We start from the raw sequence: 14,154 nt of genomic DNA on the forward strand, positions 1-14,154 counted from the left end.
CCATGGGAGAAACCAGGATCTGGTTTCCATTTCATTTAAATGGAACATCCTGAGGAAGACATTCTATAATAATGCCTTGACATACAAAAATAACCAGAAGCTGCTGAGACTTTAGTGATTTGGTGTTGGGCCTTTTAGAGCAGTTGTGACCCCCAGGATGGGGGACTCCTGCCTTGCACTAGTCTGGTTCTTCTGGGAAGGGTTTGATGGAGGGGGTTGCACACTGAGGTATGATTGATGCCTTTGCTTTGGCAAAAGACAAGCTTTGAGAGAAGCCTATTGGCTCCTCAAATGCTGTCTGGGAGCTCATGTTCCAAGATCACTGTTGCTCTTCCACTGTGTTGGCTGCCCAAATGAGCACAGCTATAAGTCTGGTTCTGGCAGACAGGAAAACCAAAGGCTATTCAAGGGTTCACTGCATATGGCCTGGGCACTACTGAGAATGGCAGATGGTGGCTGTGGTTTGGGACATCCCCAGAGGGTCACCTTAGGGGCTATCTGGGAGGGCTCTGCTTTCATTTGCTACTTGTAGGTCTGATTCATAAATTTGCAAAGAAGCTTCTACCGTTTAAACTCTTTAGAAAAATTTAGATAGTAGAAATGGTCCATCATTCATTCATTTGTCCATTCACTCATTCATAGGTCCATTCATTCATTCATTTATTCATTTACCTCCATCCTTTTCTTCTTCCTGATGCAGTTATGACCTTGGTTTACACATTCAGGGGTTGTGCTGTGATGCATTCATTGTTGTGGCATTCATGTACATTTGGGATATGTGTAGTGTTCATTGAAGTCAAAACCCCAGCTACAGTGCTCACACATATGTTAGTGGTGGCAGTTGCTTTGGGTGGCATACCTGGATGATGCCAAAGATCACACACTCTGGTTAGCTACCAGGAGTCCTGGAAAGCAATAGCTGCTGGTTATACCCTGGGTACATGTGGGTGGAATCAGGGATCTAACTCCATGTTTCCAAGGCAGCCTTCTTTACATCAAGGTTTTCTACTTTTCTGAGAAAAGCCTCTCTTGTTGCATATTCTTTATGTAATCAAATGGGGTTTGCACATCTTCTATTTCTGTTTGTGTGTTTGTTTTTGTTTGGAACCAGAGCTGGCAATGCTCAGAGGTTATACCTGGCTCTGTACTTAGAAATTACTCCAGGCAGAGCTCAGGAGAACAAATGGGATGTAAGAGATAGAACCTGGATTGACCATGTGCAAGTCAAGTACCCTCCTCACTGTAATAAATTCTCTGACCAGGGTTTTGCACATCTTTGAGATTCTAGATCTGCCACTGTCACAGAAGCCACCGAGGGGAGAAAGTCATCCTGCTAAATAGCTCCAGGAGCTATAACAGGGTTCGAGGACTGTGTTGTGGATATAGTGGATGATTATCCTTTAACTGGAGAAAATCTTTTTCCAAGTGAGAGAAGTGGGAGGCAGGTAGTTCAGGTGATTCACCCAGGATAATCTAATAGTAGCCAACCTTTCTATACAACCTTGACCTGCTCCAACTCACTTTGCTTCCAAAACAAGCAATATGTGCTGGTCTAAACTGCTTCCACACATCTCCAGATGTGAGATGAAAATGTGTTAGAGGCATGTTTTATGGCTTCAACATCCGTGCATCCTCAATATCTAGCATAGGTCTGAGCACTGAATGAGCACCCAAGAATTCTTTTTTTGTTTTTGAGGGGTCTCCTGTTAATGTTCAGAGGTTACTTCTGGTTCTGCACTCAGGAATCGCTTCTGACAGTACTTGAGAGATCATAGAGGATGCCAGGGATTGAACCTGGATTGGTCATGTGCAAGGCAAATGCCTTCCCCACTGTACTATCACTTTGGCCTCACCCAAGAACAATTTTTAAAAATTGAAAAAATATTCAGACATCAGAGGAAAGGAAACAGGAAAATTGATCAGGTCAGTACCTAAGTAAATATATGTCAAAGTGGATGATGAGGAGAATTGATTAAGATAACAAGAGAAGGGGCCGGTGAGGTGGCGCTAGAGGTAAGGTGTCTGCCTTGCAAATACTAGCCAAAGAAGGAGAGCGGTTCGATTTCCCGGCGTCCCAAATGGTCCCCCCAAGCCAGGGGCAATTTCTGAGCACTTAGCCAGGAGTAACTCCTCAGCACCAAATGGGTGTGGCCGAAAAAAAAAAGATAACAAGAGCATTTCATTCCTATATAAGAAGGGATAAAAAGAGGGATGTTTCCCTCGCGGTTCTATCCCCCGGCGTCCCAAATGGTCCCCCCAAGCCAGGGGCAATTTCTGAGCGCTTAGCCAGGAGTAACCCCTCAGCATCAAACGGGTGTGGCCGGAAAAAAAAGATAACAAGAGCATTTCATTCCTATATAAGAAGGGATGAAAAGAGGGATGTTTCTCCAAGGTTGTATATAACATCACCCGGAGGCTTTCCTGTACCAGGGATGACCCTACAGCTGCTCTGACATCAATCTACTCAAAAGAGACACCCCTTAACACTGAGAAGACAACAAGAACAATGATCTGCTTACTGGACAGGGCTTGCTATATTGCCCCTTAATTGTGAGGTTTGTCTATAACATCACCTGGAAGCAATCCTCTACCACGGAAGACCCTACCACTGCTCAGACATCATCCTGCTCAAAAGAGACTTCCCTTAACACTGAGAAGACTTAACAACAACAACCTGCTTACAGGACAGGGCTTCCTGCATTGCCCTTTCATGGTGAGGTGAAACGAGAAGGCACTCCACATCATAACTTCAATGTAGGACATGCAGATTCCAGAATCTTTAATACAGAAACATGAGACCAACAACAGAGACTGTGTGATAAGTGTGTTGGCGCTACGGACAATGTCTTGGAGCGAACGATAACTTTCCTGAGGCCTAGAGCTGGTCTTATGCCAGGAAACTTCAGGGGTAGGATCTCTTTGTATTTAGGCCAAGGTTATTCCTTTCCATGCCTCTCATATTTTGGTGGGCCTATGCAAACAACAATTGCCACTCTAACACCGTTTTTACTGTGCTCCTTTGACTCTAATCCTTAAAACGCACCCACTTAAAATTTGAGGTTAACTTAAGCTAATATGCATGTACATGGAAATGTAAAAAATACTATGCCTCTAATGTTTAAGGAGTTACGTAAGTTTGATGGCTTTAGATTGCCTTGTGTGCTGTTAAGAAATATTATAATGTGCTACAATCTGGGGACTTGAGGGACAAAGTAATTGCACATGGATTCTGTTTTATTTATCTTAACTTTCTTTGGCTGAAAGTTCAAAGTTAAGATATCAGCAAGGAGACTTCTCCTGAGAATTATTTTATGGGTGATTGTCCTTCCACTGTAACTTTACCTTATCCTCTTTCTTTGCATCTTTTGTTCTCATAATTCAAAATAAAAAAATTATAAAAAAAAAGAGGGATGTTTCCCTCTCTGTGACAGACTGAGGGTTTCTGACAGATACTTCTGCAGAATCTGACACTATAATAAGAATGTATGGAAGGCACAATCATCCTAAGTGTCTGAGACAGAAAGTGCACTCACCCTTTCTGTGGATGGGACAACACTTTTCATTTTGTGAGGTTCCCACATTTTGATCTCAGCTTCACACAGAATTGAAAAATGCATCCAATAGTTTTATATTGGAATGAACATATTTTCGGCTCCCAGAGCATTCATTTTAGTTCAATTCATACTTATAGGAAAAGGCATATGAACTTTACTTAACTTCTTTTAAAGAATAGATCGCCATGAATTACTTGGATACTGACACAGAGTCCAGTTTTGGGAAATGTGTGATTCATGGCTTATTGTGATTTCAAGTTTCTTTTTTCCTATCCCTGCCAGAAAGGTATGAGCATGTGATAAAGACTAACCAGAAAGTCGAGGGTGGTCTCCAGAGAGCAATAAAGTACAATTTAAATATTAAAATTATTAACATAATTACTTCTTTAAAAATATACATAATACTAGATGACTGGATTTGATTTTTTAAAAGCTCCTAACATGCTTGCACATTTCTAATGAAACCATAACTCCTTTAAAAATACAAGCGAGGCACCTCCAATTAATCACAGCATTTCCCTCTAGAACCTTTTCAGACAGTCCACATTCCTAGGACATTAATTTAAGCTTTCATTGAGTCTAAAAGTAGAATGAGTTACATTGCGATTTTGAAAAATAATAGTTAAGCAAATGGTCCTTTATCACTGAGGGGGAACTATGGTTTTATATTTTATTTATAAGAGGCATATTATTACTCTTATTTTACTTGCATCCTAGTAAAATTATTTTTTTCTGTTTTTGGGCCACACCCGTTTGATGCTCAGGGGTTACTCCTGGCTAAGCGCTCAGAAATTGCCCCTGGCTTCGGGGGACCACATGGAATGCCGGGGGATCAAACCACAGTCCTTCCTTGGCTAGCGCTTGCAAGGCAGACACTTTACCTCTAGCGCCACCTCACCGGCCCTGTAAAATTATTTTTAAAAGGAACATTTCACATCCCCACTTGAACTGGGGGATACTTGATGTTTTCATCATTTCACTTAGATCTAGTCATTCTTTATTACTTTATTTCCTAGTTGCTATCTGTATTGATTAGCCCAGATACCAATAATGAGAGATTGAGAAATATGAGCGATTCTGGAGAATTCCATTGCCAAGTGAGGCCCTTTCTTCCGATTCTCCCAAACAACTAATGAAGCAACAGGGAAAATTCTTCCACCTGGTGACTAATTCCCAAGATTTTATGTTAGACAGTGCTAAATAAGAGAGAGGATTGAGGCTCAGAACTCCAGGAAACAAAAGCACCAATGAAAGTTCTCAGCTGGGGCAGGTTGATGACAAGGTGTCAATCAATGTCATATGAAACTGACCCTCAGCATTGTGCCAATAAGGTTCAGGCTTCCAGCAATGAATGGGGCTCTGTCCTTTGGTTGGGGGATGCACCATTATTTCTAGTCAATTCTTCATGACAGTTTTCTGCAGACAGTGTCTACAGACCTGTGGAAACCTACTGCAATAATTTCATGTTTAAGAAAAAAGCAAAACATGGCTGTGTGCCCTGGACTGGTTTGGAACCCACTTCTCAGCAGGACTGAAGGTGCTTGGTTCTATCTGGCTGGGGCAGAAACTATGAGAGTAAAGGACAACCTGCTGCCTGGTTTACTTTATAGGCACTGAATTAATTAATCTTGGATATATTTGCTTAGAGATGGCTCAAAAGCCCCTTGACAAAATGAAAAAAAAAATCATGTTGCTTTAAAGTAGATACCTTGCAATACTCTCTTAGGAAAGAATCCAAAATGGCATCTGGTTACAATAGCCAGAATCTGGGAACAACCCAGGTGCCCAACAAGAAATGAGGAGCTAAAGATACTGTGGTATATCTACACAATGGAATACTATGCAGCCATTAGGGAAAAAAATAAGTCATGCAATTCGCTTATACATGGTTGCACATGGAGAGTATTATGCTAAGTGAAAAGAGTCAGAGGGAGAGGGATAAACATAGAATCTGTGGTATATAAGAAAAATAAAATACATTGTGGGGATGATATCCAGAGGAAATAGAGATGAGGATTAGGAGGACCAGTTTATGGTAAGAAGCTTGCCACAAGGAGAGAAGAATGAAGTTGGGTAGAGAAGGGTCTAATATGAAAGGGTCATTCATGGCACCCCTTCATTTGCAGTAGTACAAACCACAATGTCAAAAGAGAGAGAGAGAGAAAGAGAGAGAGAGAGAGAGAGAGAGAGAGAGAGAGAGAGAGAGAGAGAGAGAGAGAGAGAGAGGGTAAAAGAGAATAAAATAAAATGCCTGCCCTAAAGGCAGGTGGGAGAGGTAGTGCGGGGGGGAAGAGGACATTAGAGAGGGTGAGAGGGAAACTGTTGACACTGGTGGTGGAAAATGCACACTGGTAAAGGTCGTTATACATTGTATGACTGTAACTCAATCATGAACAACTTCATCTTTGGGAAAAAATTATTACGAACAACCTTGTTACCATGGTGTTTAAAAAACAAAACAAAACAATGTCTGCCTGTCTGCTGTTCAGATGCTTAAAAGAAAAGAAATCAGACATGTATAACTGGGAAAAACTAAATTAGAAAATTAACAAAAATCATTCACTGTAGAGCATGTTTCAGGATTAATTAAAGTGTGATTTCTGACACTGGATTTATTATTGAGTTGCCACTGACCCTAATTTTACAGTCATGTTGGATTTGGGATTCCAACTCTTACACTGAAAAAACTGAGAGTTGAGAGAATTTTTCTTTTAGGGAGGGGGCAACACTTGGTGGTGCTCTAGGTCAACTCTTGGCTCTCTGTTCAGGGCACTATATATGTTTCTGGGGGTTGAGCTGAGCCAGCTGTGTGAAAGACAAGAGCCTAAGCCACCCTGTAAATTGTCTCTGGCTCCTGAAAGAACATTTCTATGAATAAATGTTATGAGATTTTTCATGGACCTCCCAACCGATAGCTACAGAGAATTAAGTTTGGTGTGTGTTTCAATTTCATAAGATGAAGGGAAGTTAAGACATGTCAAGACTTAGGCCCCAGGTAACATATCATATATTTAATAAGACCTGCAATCATTTTATTTAGAGTAGTGAAAATTACCTGATATGAACCCACTGGTACATTGTGATTTAATGTTTACAGTTTTATTGGGCCTGTGGTTAACAGTGCCCTAAGCATGTCTGAAGGTTTCTTAGTTAATAACTGTAGGATATGCTCAGAGGACAAGATGAATGAATGATAGTGAATAGCTCTGTGGCTATTAAACATGTCTCCAGCTATCTTTGTACAAATACCAAGAGATACCTAAAACTGTTTTACCAGTTGACAAATGTGGGTATTAGAGATATTCTGGCTAAGAAACTTGTCCAAGTTTTGTAGCTAATTAAAAAATTGGGCTGCAGGGGCCGGAGAAATAGCATGGAGGTAAGGCATTTGCCTTTCATGCAGAAGGGCGGTGGTTCAAATCTCGGCATCCCATTTGGTCCTTGTGCCTGCCCGGGGCGATTTCTGAGCATAGAGCCAAGAGTAACCCCTGAGCACTGCCAGGTGTGACCCCTCCAAAAAATATTGGGCTGCAAAGAAAGTTCAAAGGCCTGGAACACACAGGTAAGACTCTGGCTTTCATCCTACATCATCTCACTCCCAGCAGCATCTGGTATAGCCATAGTGGCTCTCAGTATCAGTGGACCTTTGTAAACCACCATGCTTGCATGCTTGAATAGGCATGATATAGGCCTTGACTTAGATGCTCTGTTCCAGTGATTTATCATTAAAAATGTATTGTCTCTTCAGTTTTTTTGCTGTTTATGCCAGAATCAATAATAATCACAAAAACGACAAAAATAATAGTTGAGCTCATGCTGCCTTTGAGAACCACCCATGGTTGGATGAACATGTTCTTCAAGGTGGAAAAAGATTTTGAGACTAGTTCACCCTGTTTGTTCTCAGTGTGCACATTTGGCATGTCTTAGAATAACGTATGGTACTTCTCTGTTTTTCCCTCATCTGTGAGATTATTTCCTCTCCCAATCTTGCAAGTGATAAAACAACATTCTACAAGAGCCTGGCATAGAGGCTCTCACTAAGTAAAGACCCATGTGATGTGGACATAAACCAAAGCAAATCACCAATCACCCTGGAAGGCAAATGATCACCTCGCACCCCATGACCCAACAAATGGGGGAAATGTACAGATTCCCCAAATAGGAGAAGGAAAAAAAAAACAAAAGACACTATCAAGGAACCAAGACTCTGCTTATGTGAATGTCTTGTGGAATAATCTGCAAGTATGTGGGCTGCTTTATCATTATATTACCCATCAGTCATACACAAGTTGGTTTTCTTGGATTCAATCCTTTTGGACATGCCAATACTTTCCACTCTACCATTACCCCAAATGCCAGTAGTCTGGTGCATCGAAGATTCACAAAAGGTCAATCAGAGAGCAGATTCGAAGAAAAACACAACTTAAAGAAGATTCCTATTCTATTCTGATAGACTTTTGGCAGTAAAGTATACCACTGAGCCATTGACATCAAAACACATTCCCTGGAACACCTGTGGGGTCTCCACCCCTCTCCCCAGTGGAATTGGCTGTCTCTCTCCTCACTTTGCACCCTGAGGTAACAATTTACATCTAGGAGGATGGGCAGCACTTTAAGGTTGTACACATTAATTAATACATATTAAGTAAAAGGTACAAAGAACTCAATGAACAGCATGAGCTTACTTCAAAGACCAGAGTCTCGTTGGTGGGTCCCAGTGCAGACAGGCGTTCTGGGTGATTGTAGGGGCGCTGGTATTCGAATGTGGTCCCGGCAAAAGGGAACTCCCCAGGCCAGTCAATGTTCCAGCTTCCTGTGAGGTAATACTTGTGGCTGAGGCTCCGAACAGCCAGGTAGCTCGAGGAGATCTGAAGCTCCTGAATCTCGATGCTCCGAGCCCCCGCGGGGACGGTCACCACTGGATAATACTCTACAGGGGGAAGAGATAGTGTTTCCACATGGTACTTTGGAGAAAGGCAACCTGGAAAGGCCCCAGGGCTTCCATGAAAAAATGAAGTCTCTGCATCATTCAGTGACATGCATTCCTTTGTTTCAAGATCTGAGTGGTAGGAACACCAAAGAGAAATAAATTAATTATTCAAAAAAGGGTGTGTGTGTGTGTGTGTGTGTGTGTGTGTGTGTGTGTGTAGATGAACAGGAGAGTCACTCTTCATTTCTCAAGCATCACATAACTCAAGAACACTTTTTTTTTGGTGGGGGTTAAACCCAGCAGTGCTCAATGGTTATTGCTGGCTCTATTCATGAATCACTCGTGAAGGTGCTCAGGGACCATATGGCATGCCTGGTATCGAGCCCAGGTCAGCCATATGCAAGGCAAGCATTTTAACCATTGTACTATCACTCCAGTTCTTCAAGAATTCTTTTTAAAAAATCTACTCAGGAACAGGAATCTGGCTCCAGGGCAGAGCCTTGCTTGAAAGTGTAAGTCCTCTGAGTTTGATTCCATGATATCATCTGGTCCTCAAACACCACTGGGTGTTCACCCTGGTGATAACCAAGTAGTGAGGTCTCAGGTCTGGGCATCATAGTGAGTGACAAACCCCCTTAGTCCTAGTTGGTGGGATCCTTACCAAAAACTTCTACCAAAATACAAAGGTGACCTAGAAGAACCTTAGCAGCCTGAATTCTCCACTGGAAACCAGGATAGATGCCAAGTTTCAGCTCCTTTCCAATGTTCCCAAACTGCTTCAAGAATCCACCTGACACTCGAGTTCTGAACACCCAGGGGTCCAAGCAAGCAGGAATGCACCTGTGTGCCACCTTCTGAGATGTCACAGACCACAAATTCCTGCTCACACCACCTTGCTGCTTCCTGAGGACCAGAACTGTGGTCTTAGGTTGTCTGCAAAGCTGGTTAAAGTCTAGAACACATGTCATAAAACTCCAGCCTTCTCAATGAGATTGTGTGGCATCGATTACAGCAAAGAAGGGGGACAGGGGAGGACCCCCCTGCCTCTCTTACCATTTGCCTTGTGCTGGTTGAGGTACAGGCCTTTGTAGAACTTGCATGTAGAATTATCACCTTTGCAAACACCACAGGCATCCAATACTGCTTTAGAGCCAAGTTCATGGTCACATCCCACTGGCTACGACCAAGATAAGAAACAAACCCAAACAGAAACATCAATGATGAGAAAAAAAATATCACACACCAGCAGCTGAAAGTAACCCAGAAGTCCAGGGCTTTGTGCCATCACACAATATTGATGAGGGGGGTGAGATGCTCTTCTGAGGATGATGGAAAGGTGGGGGGTTGGGGGTCTGGCTTTTCCTCTGTCATTACCACATGCAGGACTGGGCAAGTTCTGTCCTGACCCCGAGGCTTAGATTCTTCCTCCGTAAACATACAATGAAAGTCACCCTGACTCTTATGGCAGATGAGCTTAATCAGGGCAGCTTGATCCCTGAATCCCAAAAAATGCCAAGTATCACCACTCCCAGAAGAAAAACATACATCAAAGAGATCACAGCTGAATTAAAAGAGAAAGTATACACACATTGGGAGAAAAACAAACTAGCTAGATGGCTAAAACTTCAGCACTGAAGACTCTATTCACCTCTACACCACTTTTCCTGTTCTTCTCATTTCTCTTATCTAGGGACCAGGAGACTCTAGGCATCCCCTCTGGTGCATCTTGCATTTGCTTGTCCTGTTAATTCTATAAATGACATCATTTCATCACCAGTATATTCAACCAGCACTAAAGTGGAGAAGGAGCATGTATGTTTTCATGTCCTTCCCACATGGACAACAGAAGGTAAGATGGACTCTAGGTTATCTTGATTTGGAGTTAGTTCTCACTTCTGGTTAGAAGGGAATTTCTACCTCAGCTCATTCCCACCTCACCCCCCTTGTCCTTTGCTTTACCAAAGACTTGGAATTTCTAGATTACCTCTCAAGCAGGCTTTGGCAATGAGAAAACTAGAGAATGCTCACATGTCCCAAGGTAAAAAGTTCTCTTACTTCACAAATCCCATCGATGCAAACATCATTTTTGTGGGGAGAGCAAGGAGTTCCATCCTTCACCTTGCCAGACATGGCAAAAAAAAATTCAAAGTTCTCAGCCTTGCAGTACAGTTTACACCGGTCTTCCACTAGAAGTAAAGAGAGCCAAAGGAACATAGTCAAGGGGAATTGTAGCAAACCACATGACTATCCAAGTGGGCAATATTCAACTGGGTAAGTTAACTTAGAAAGCTATAAGGGTGGGCATGAAAAATGCCAGGCAGTTTTTTGAGTGGGTGTAAGTGTGGTGTGACTGTCTATGCACAAAAGTATATTATATGTTTTGTTTTATTTTGGGGTCATGTCTGGCTATGCTTAGGGCTTACTCCTGGTTCTGTACATAAGGGATTGCTGACTCATTGCAGAACTAGATGTGGTGCATGGAGTAGAATTCGGGTTGACAGTGTGCAAGGAATATGTTTTAATCACTACACTATCATGGCCCAAAGATATGTGTCAGAAGTGGGATCAGAATCAACACTTGCATTCAGAGACCAGAAGATTCTGGTGTGAGAAGTAGGAACTTGAATATGGTGCCTCAGACAAATGGACCATCCTGATGTGTTTTAAATGCATATTATACAACTTGAAAAAATATGACAGCCATATTGTAATCCAGATAAAACTATTTAATATCCAAGAATTAATTTTAAACCCTTAGCAATAGCCACAAAAAAATAGGACTGGTGAGCTGTATAGATACTCTGCTTGGTAGTAAACATTTTTGACTTTTTGGATTCTGGGATCAGCCATTGACAATAATATATCAGTTGAAGACATATCGCTATGTTCCAGTTAAACTTTATTTTTAAGATATTCCTTTACAAAATGGGGAGCATTTGGGGCCATATCCTGTGATGCTCAGGAATCATTTCTAACAGAGCTAAGGAAACCATATTCATTGCCAGGGACTGAAGCAGGTTTGGTCACATGGAAGTCAAATACTTTAACTACTATTCAATCTCTCTAACCCTGCTAGTAAAAATAAATAAATAAATAAAATTAAGCTTGGTCCAAAACTGATGGTGTCTTAGAAAGTAACATACTCTGGATTTTTCAGGGAGGGACTTCAGAGCATAAAAACCGGCTAACCTTTGCAAAAGCTGGCTCCCTGTGTGTGACACCAGGCGGGGAAAATCCGCGAAAGTACACCGGCCCAGTGGGGCTCAGCTGTGAAAGACTGTGAGTGTGACCTGTCTATGTCTGTCTACTGTCCTCTTGCGTGAAACTCTTGCGAGTGGGGCAAAAAGAGCCTCCAGAAACCTCGCTCGCCCAGACACCATTTTCAGGGAGGGACTTCAGAGCATAAAAACCGGCTAACCTTTGCAAAAGCTGGCTCCCTGTGTGTGACACCAGGCGGGGAAAATCCGCAAAAGTACACCGGCCCAGTGGGGCTCAGCTGTGAAAGACTGTGAGTGTGACCTGTCTATGTCTGTCTACTGTCCTCTTGCGTGAAACTCTTGCGAGTGGGGCAAAAAGAGGCTCAGAGGAGCACGGCCGCTCCGCTTCGCTACGCGGCCGTGCACTCTTTCTAAGGAAAGAACTCCATTGCAACAAGAAGGAAAAATCACACTAAGAATGGCGCTATATCACAGAAGCAAACATTTCTCTCTGGACTGTCTTCTCTGTTGCATGCTCGGGCCTAAGATTTGTCCCAGTGTGAGGCTTCATCCACGGAGGACTCCCCTCCCTTAGAGGCAAGTCAGCCCATCCAGAAAGGGAGGAGCCAGAGGAGTGTGCTGCCTACATCATATAGACAATGAATACCACTACAACACGTAGAAAAACCCACAATACAAGTGTGACAATGGGGAAACAACGCAGGCCAGCATCAGACATAGAGAATGAAGATGACAATTCTGAGGACCAGATAATGACTGAACAACTAATCAACCTCTCAGATAAGGACTTTAGACTAGCAATATGGAAGGTGCTCAACAGACTCCAAGAAACCATGGATCGAGTTGAACAGAACACTAATAAGAACCAAGAAAATATGAAGGCAGAAATGACAAAACTCCAAACTGAAATAACATGTCAACTAACAGGACTGAAAAAGTCAGTAAACGAAGTGAATGACAAAATGGATAAGCTCTGGGACAGGGTATCAGAAGCTGAGAATAGACTTGGTGCTGTGGAAGATGAGATACATAACAATTCCATACAGCAGGAGAGATTGGACAAAAAACTTAAAGCAAATGAGCAGACAATGGAAAAATTAGTCAAAGAATGGGAACAGACGAAAATAGAAGTCTATGATAAGATCAACAGAAACAACTTAAGAATCATTGGAGTCCCAGAGACCCAGGAAGAAAATTTCCAGGAAGAATCAATGGTCAAGAACATCATTAAAGAGAAATTTCCAGAGCTAAAGAATATATGTGATCAAATCCTGCATGCCCGAAGAGTACCAACCAAAAGAGACCCCAGAAAAACCACCCCAAGACACATCCTAGTCACAATGACAAATCCCACAGATAGAGACAGAATTCTGAAAACAGCAAGATCAAAAGGGGAAATCATGTTCAAGCAAGCTTCCCTGAGATTTACAGCAGACCTGTCACCAGAAACGCTCAATGCCAGAAAGCAGTGGTGGGATATTGTGACAAGACTGAATGAAATGAATGCTTCACCCAGAATACTATACCCAGCAAAAATCACTTTCCGGTTTGATGGAAGAATACATGGTTTCACAGACAAAAAACAGCTCAGAAACTTCACAGACACAAAACCAGTCTTAAGAGAAAAACTGAAAGACCTAATCTAAGACAAGACTACCCAAAAGACACACCAAATTTTGAAATAAAGATGGCGTTAAATCCCAGGACAATTCTTTCTCTCAACGTCAATGGACTAAATGCACCAGTTAAGAGACACAGAGTGGCTAAATGGATCAAAAAACTCAATCCAACCTTCTGCTGCCTACAAGAAACGCACCTGAATAGTCAGAACAAACATAGACTCAAAATAAAAGGCTGGAGAAAAGTTATCCAAGCAAACAACACCCATAAAAAAGCTGGAGTGGCCATACTAATATCAGATAATGCAAACTTTATACTCAGGAAGGTTGTAAGGGACAAAGACGGACATTTTATATTAATCAAGGGGTACGTAGAGCAGGAAGAATTCACTCTCCTAAACATATATGCACCGAATGAGGGGCCAGCAAAATATTTAATACAACTGTTGACAAATCTGAAAAATAATATCAACAACAACACAATAATTGTGGGGGACCTTAACACGGCTTTGTCAACACTGGACAGGTCAACCAGACTGAAACCCAACAAGAATATACTAGACCTGAGGAGAGAAATGGAAGAAAGAGGCCTAGTGGATATATATAGGACACTCCATCCCCAGAAACCTGGATACACATTCTTCTCCAATGTACATGGGACATTCTCCAGGATAGACTACATGCTGGCACATAAAACATACCTCCATAAGATCAAGAGGATAGAAATTTTGCAGACTACCTTCGCTGACCACAAGGCTCTGAAATTATTTGTGACCTCCAAAGGGACTCAGAAGAAACACTTTAACACCTGGAAGTTAAACAGCCTCATGCTC

General features: G+C 42.1%; 1 protein-coding gene across 1 annotated transcript in view; it reads right to left on the minus strand.

Moving 5' to 3' along the window:
• The window catches only part of ADAMTS18 (ADAM metallopeptidase with thrombospondin type 1 motif 18), a 131,180-nt gene that overhangs the window by 24,303 nt on the left and 92,723 nt on the right, over positions 1-14,154 (minus strand). The window contains exons 14-16 of the mRNA XM_049786271.1: positions 10,540-10,670; positions 9,538-9,661; positions 8,240-8,484 (exon numbers count right to left, since the gene is read on the minus strand). Of these exons, the coding sequence (XP_049642228.1) occupies positions 8,240-8,484; positions 9,538-9,661; positions 10,540-10,670 (500 nt within the window). The remainder of the gene's footprint in view (positions 1-8,239; positions 8,485-9,537; positions 9,662-10,539; positions 10,671-14,154) is intronic.

Source organism: Suncus etruscus, chromosome 14 (genome assembly GCF_024139225.1).
Source record: "Suncus etruscus isolate mSunEtr1 chromosome 14, mSunEtr1.pri.cur, whole genome shotgun sequence".
NCBI classification, from domain to species: Eukaryota; Metazoa; Chordata; class Mammalia; order Eulipotyphla; family Soricidae; genus Suncus; species Suncus etruscus.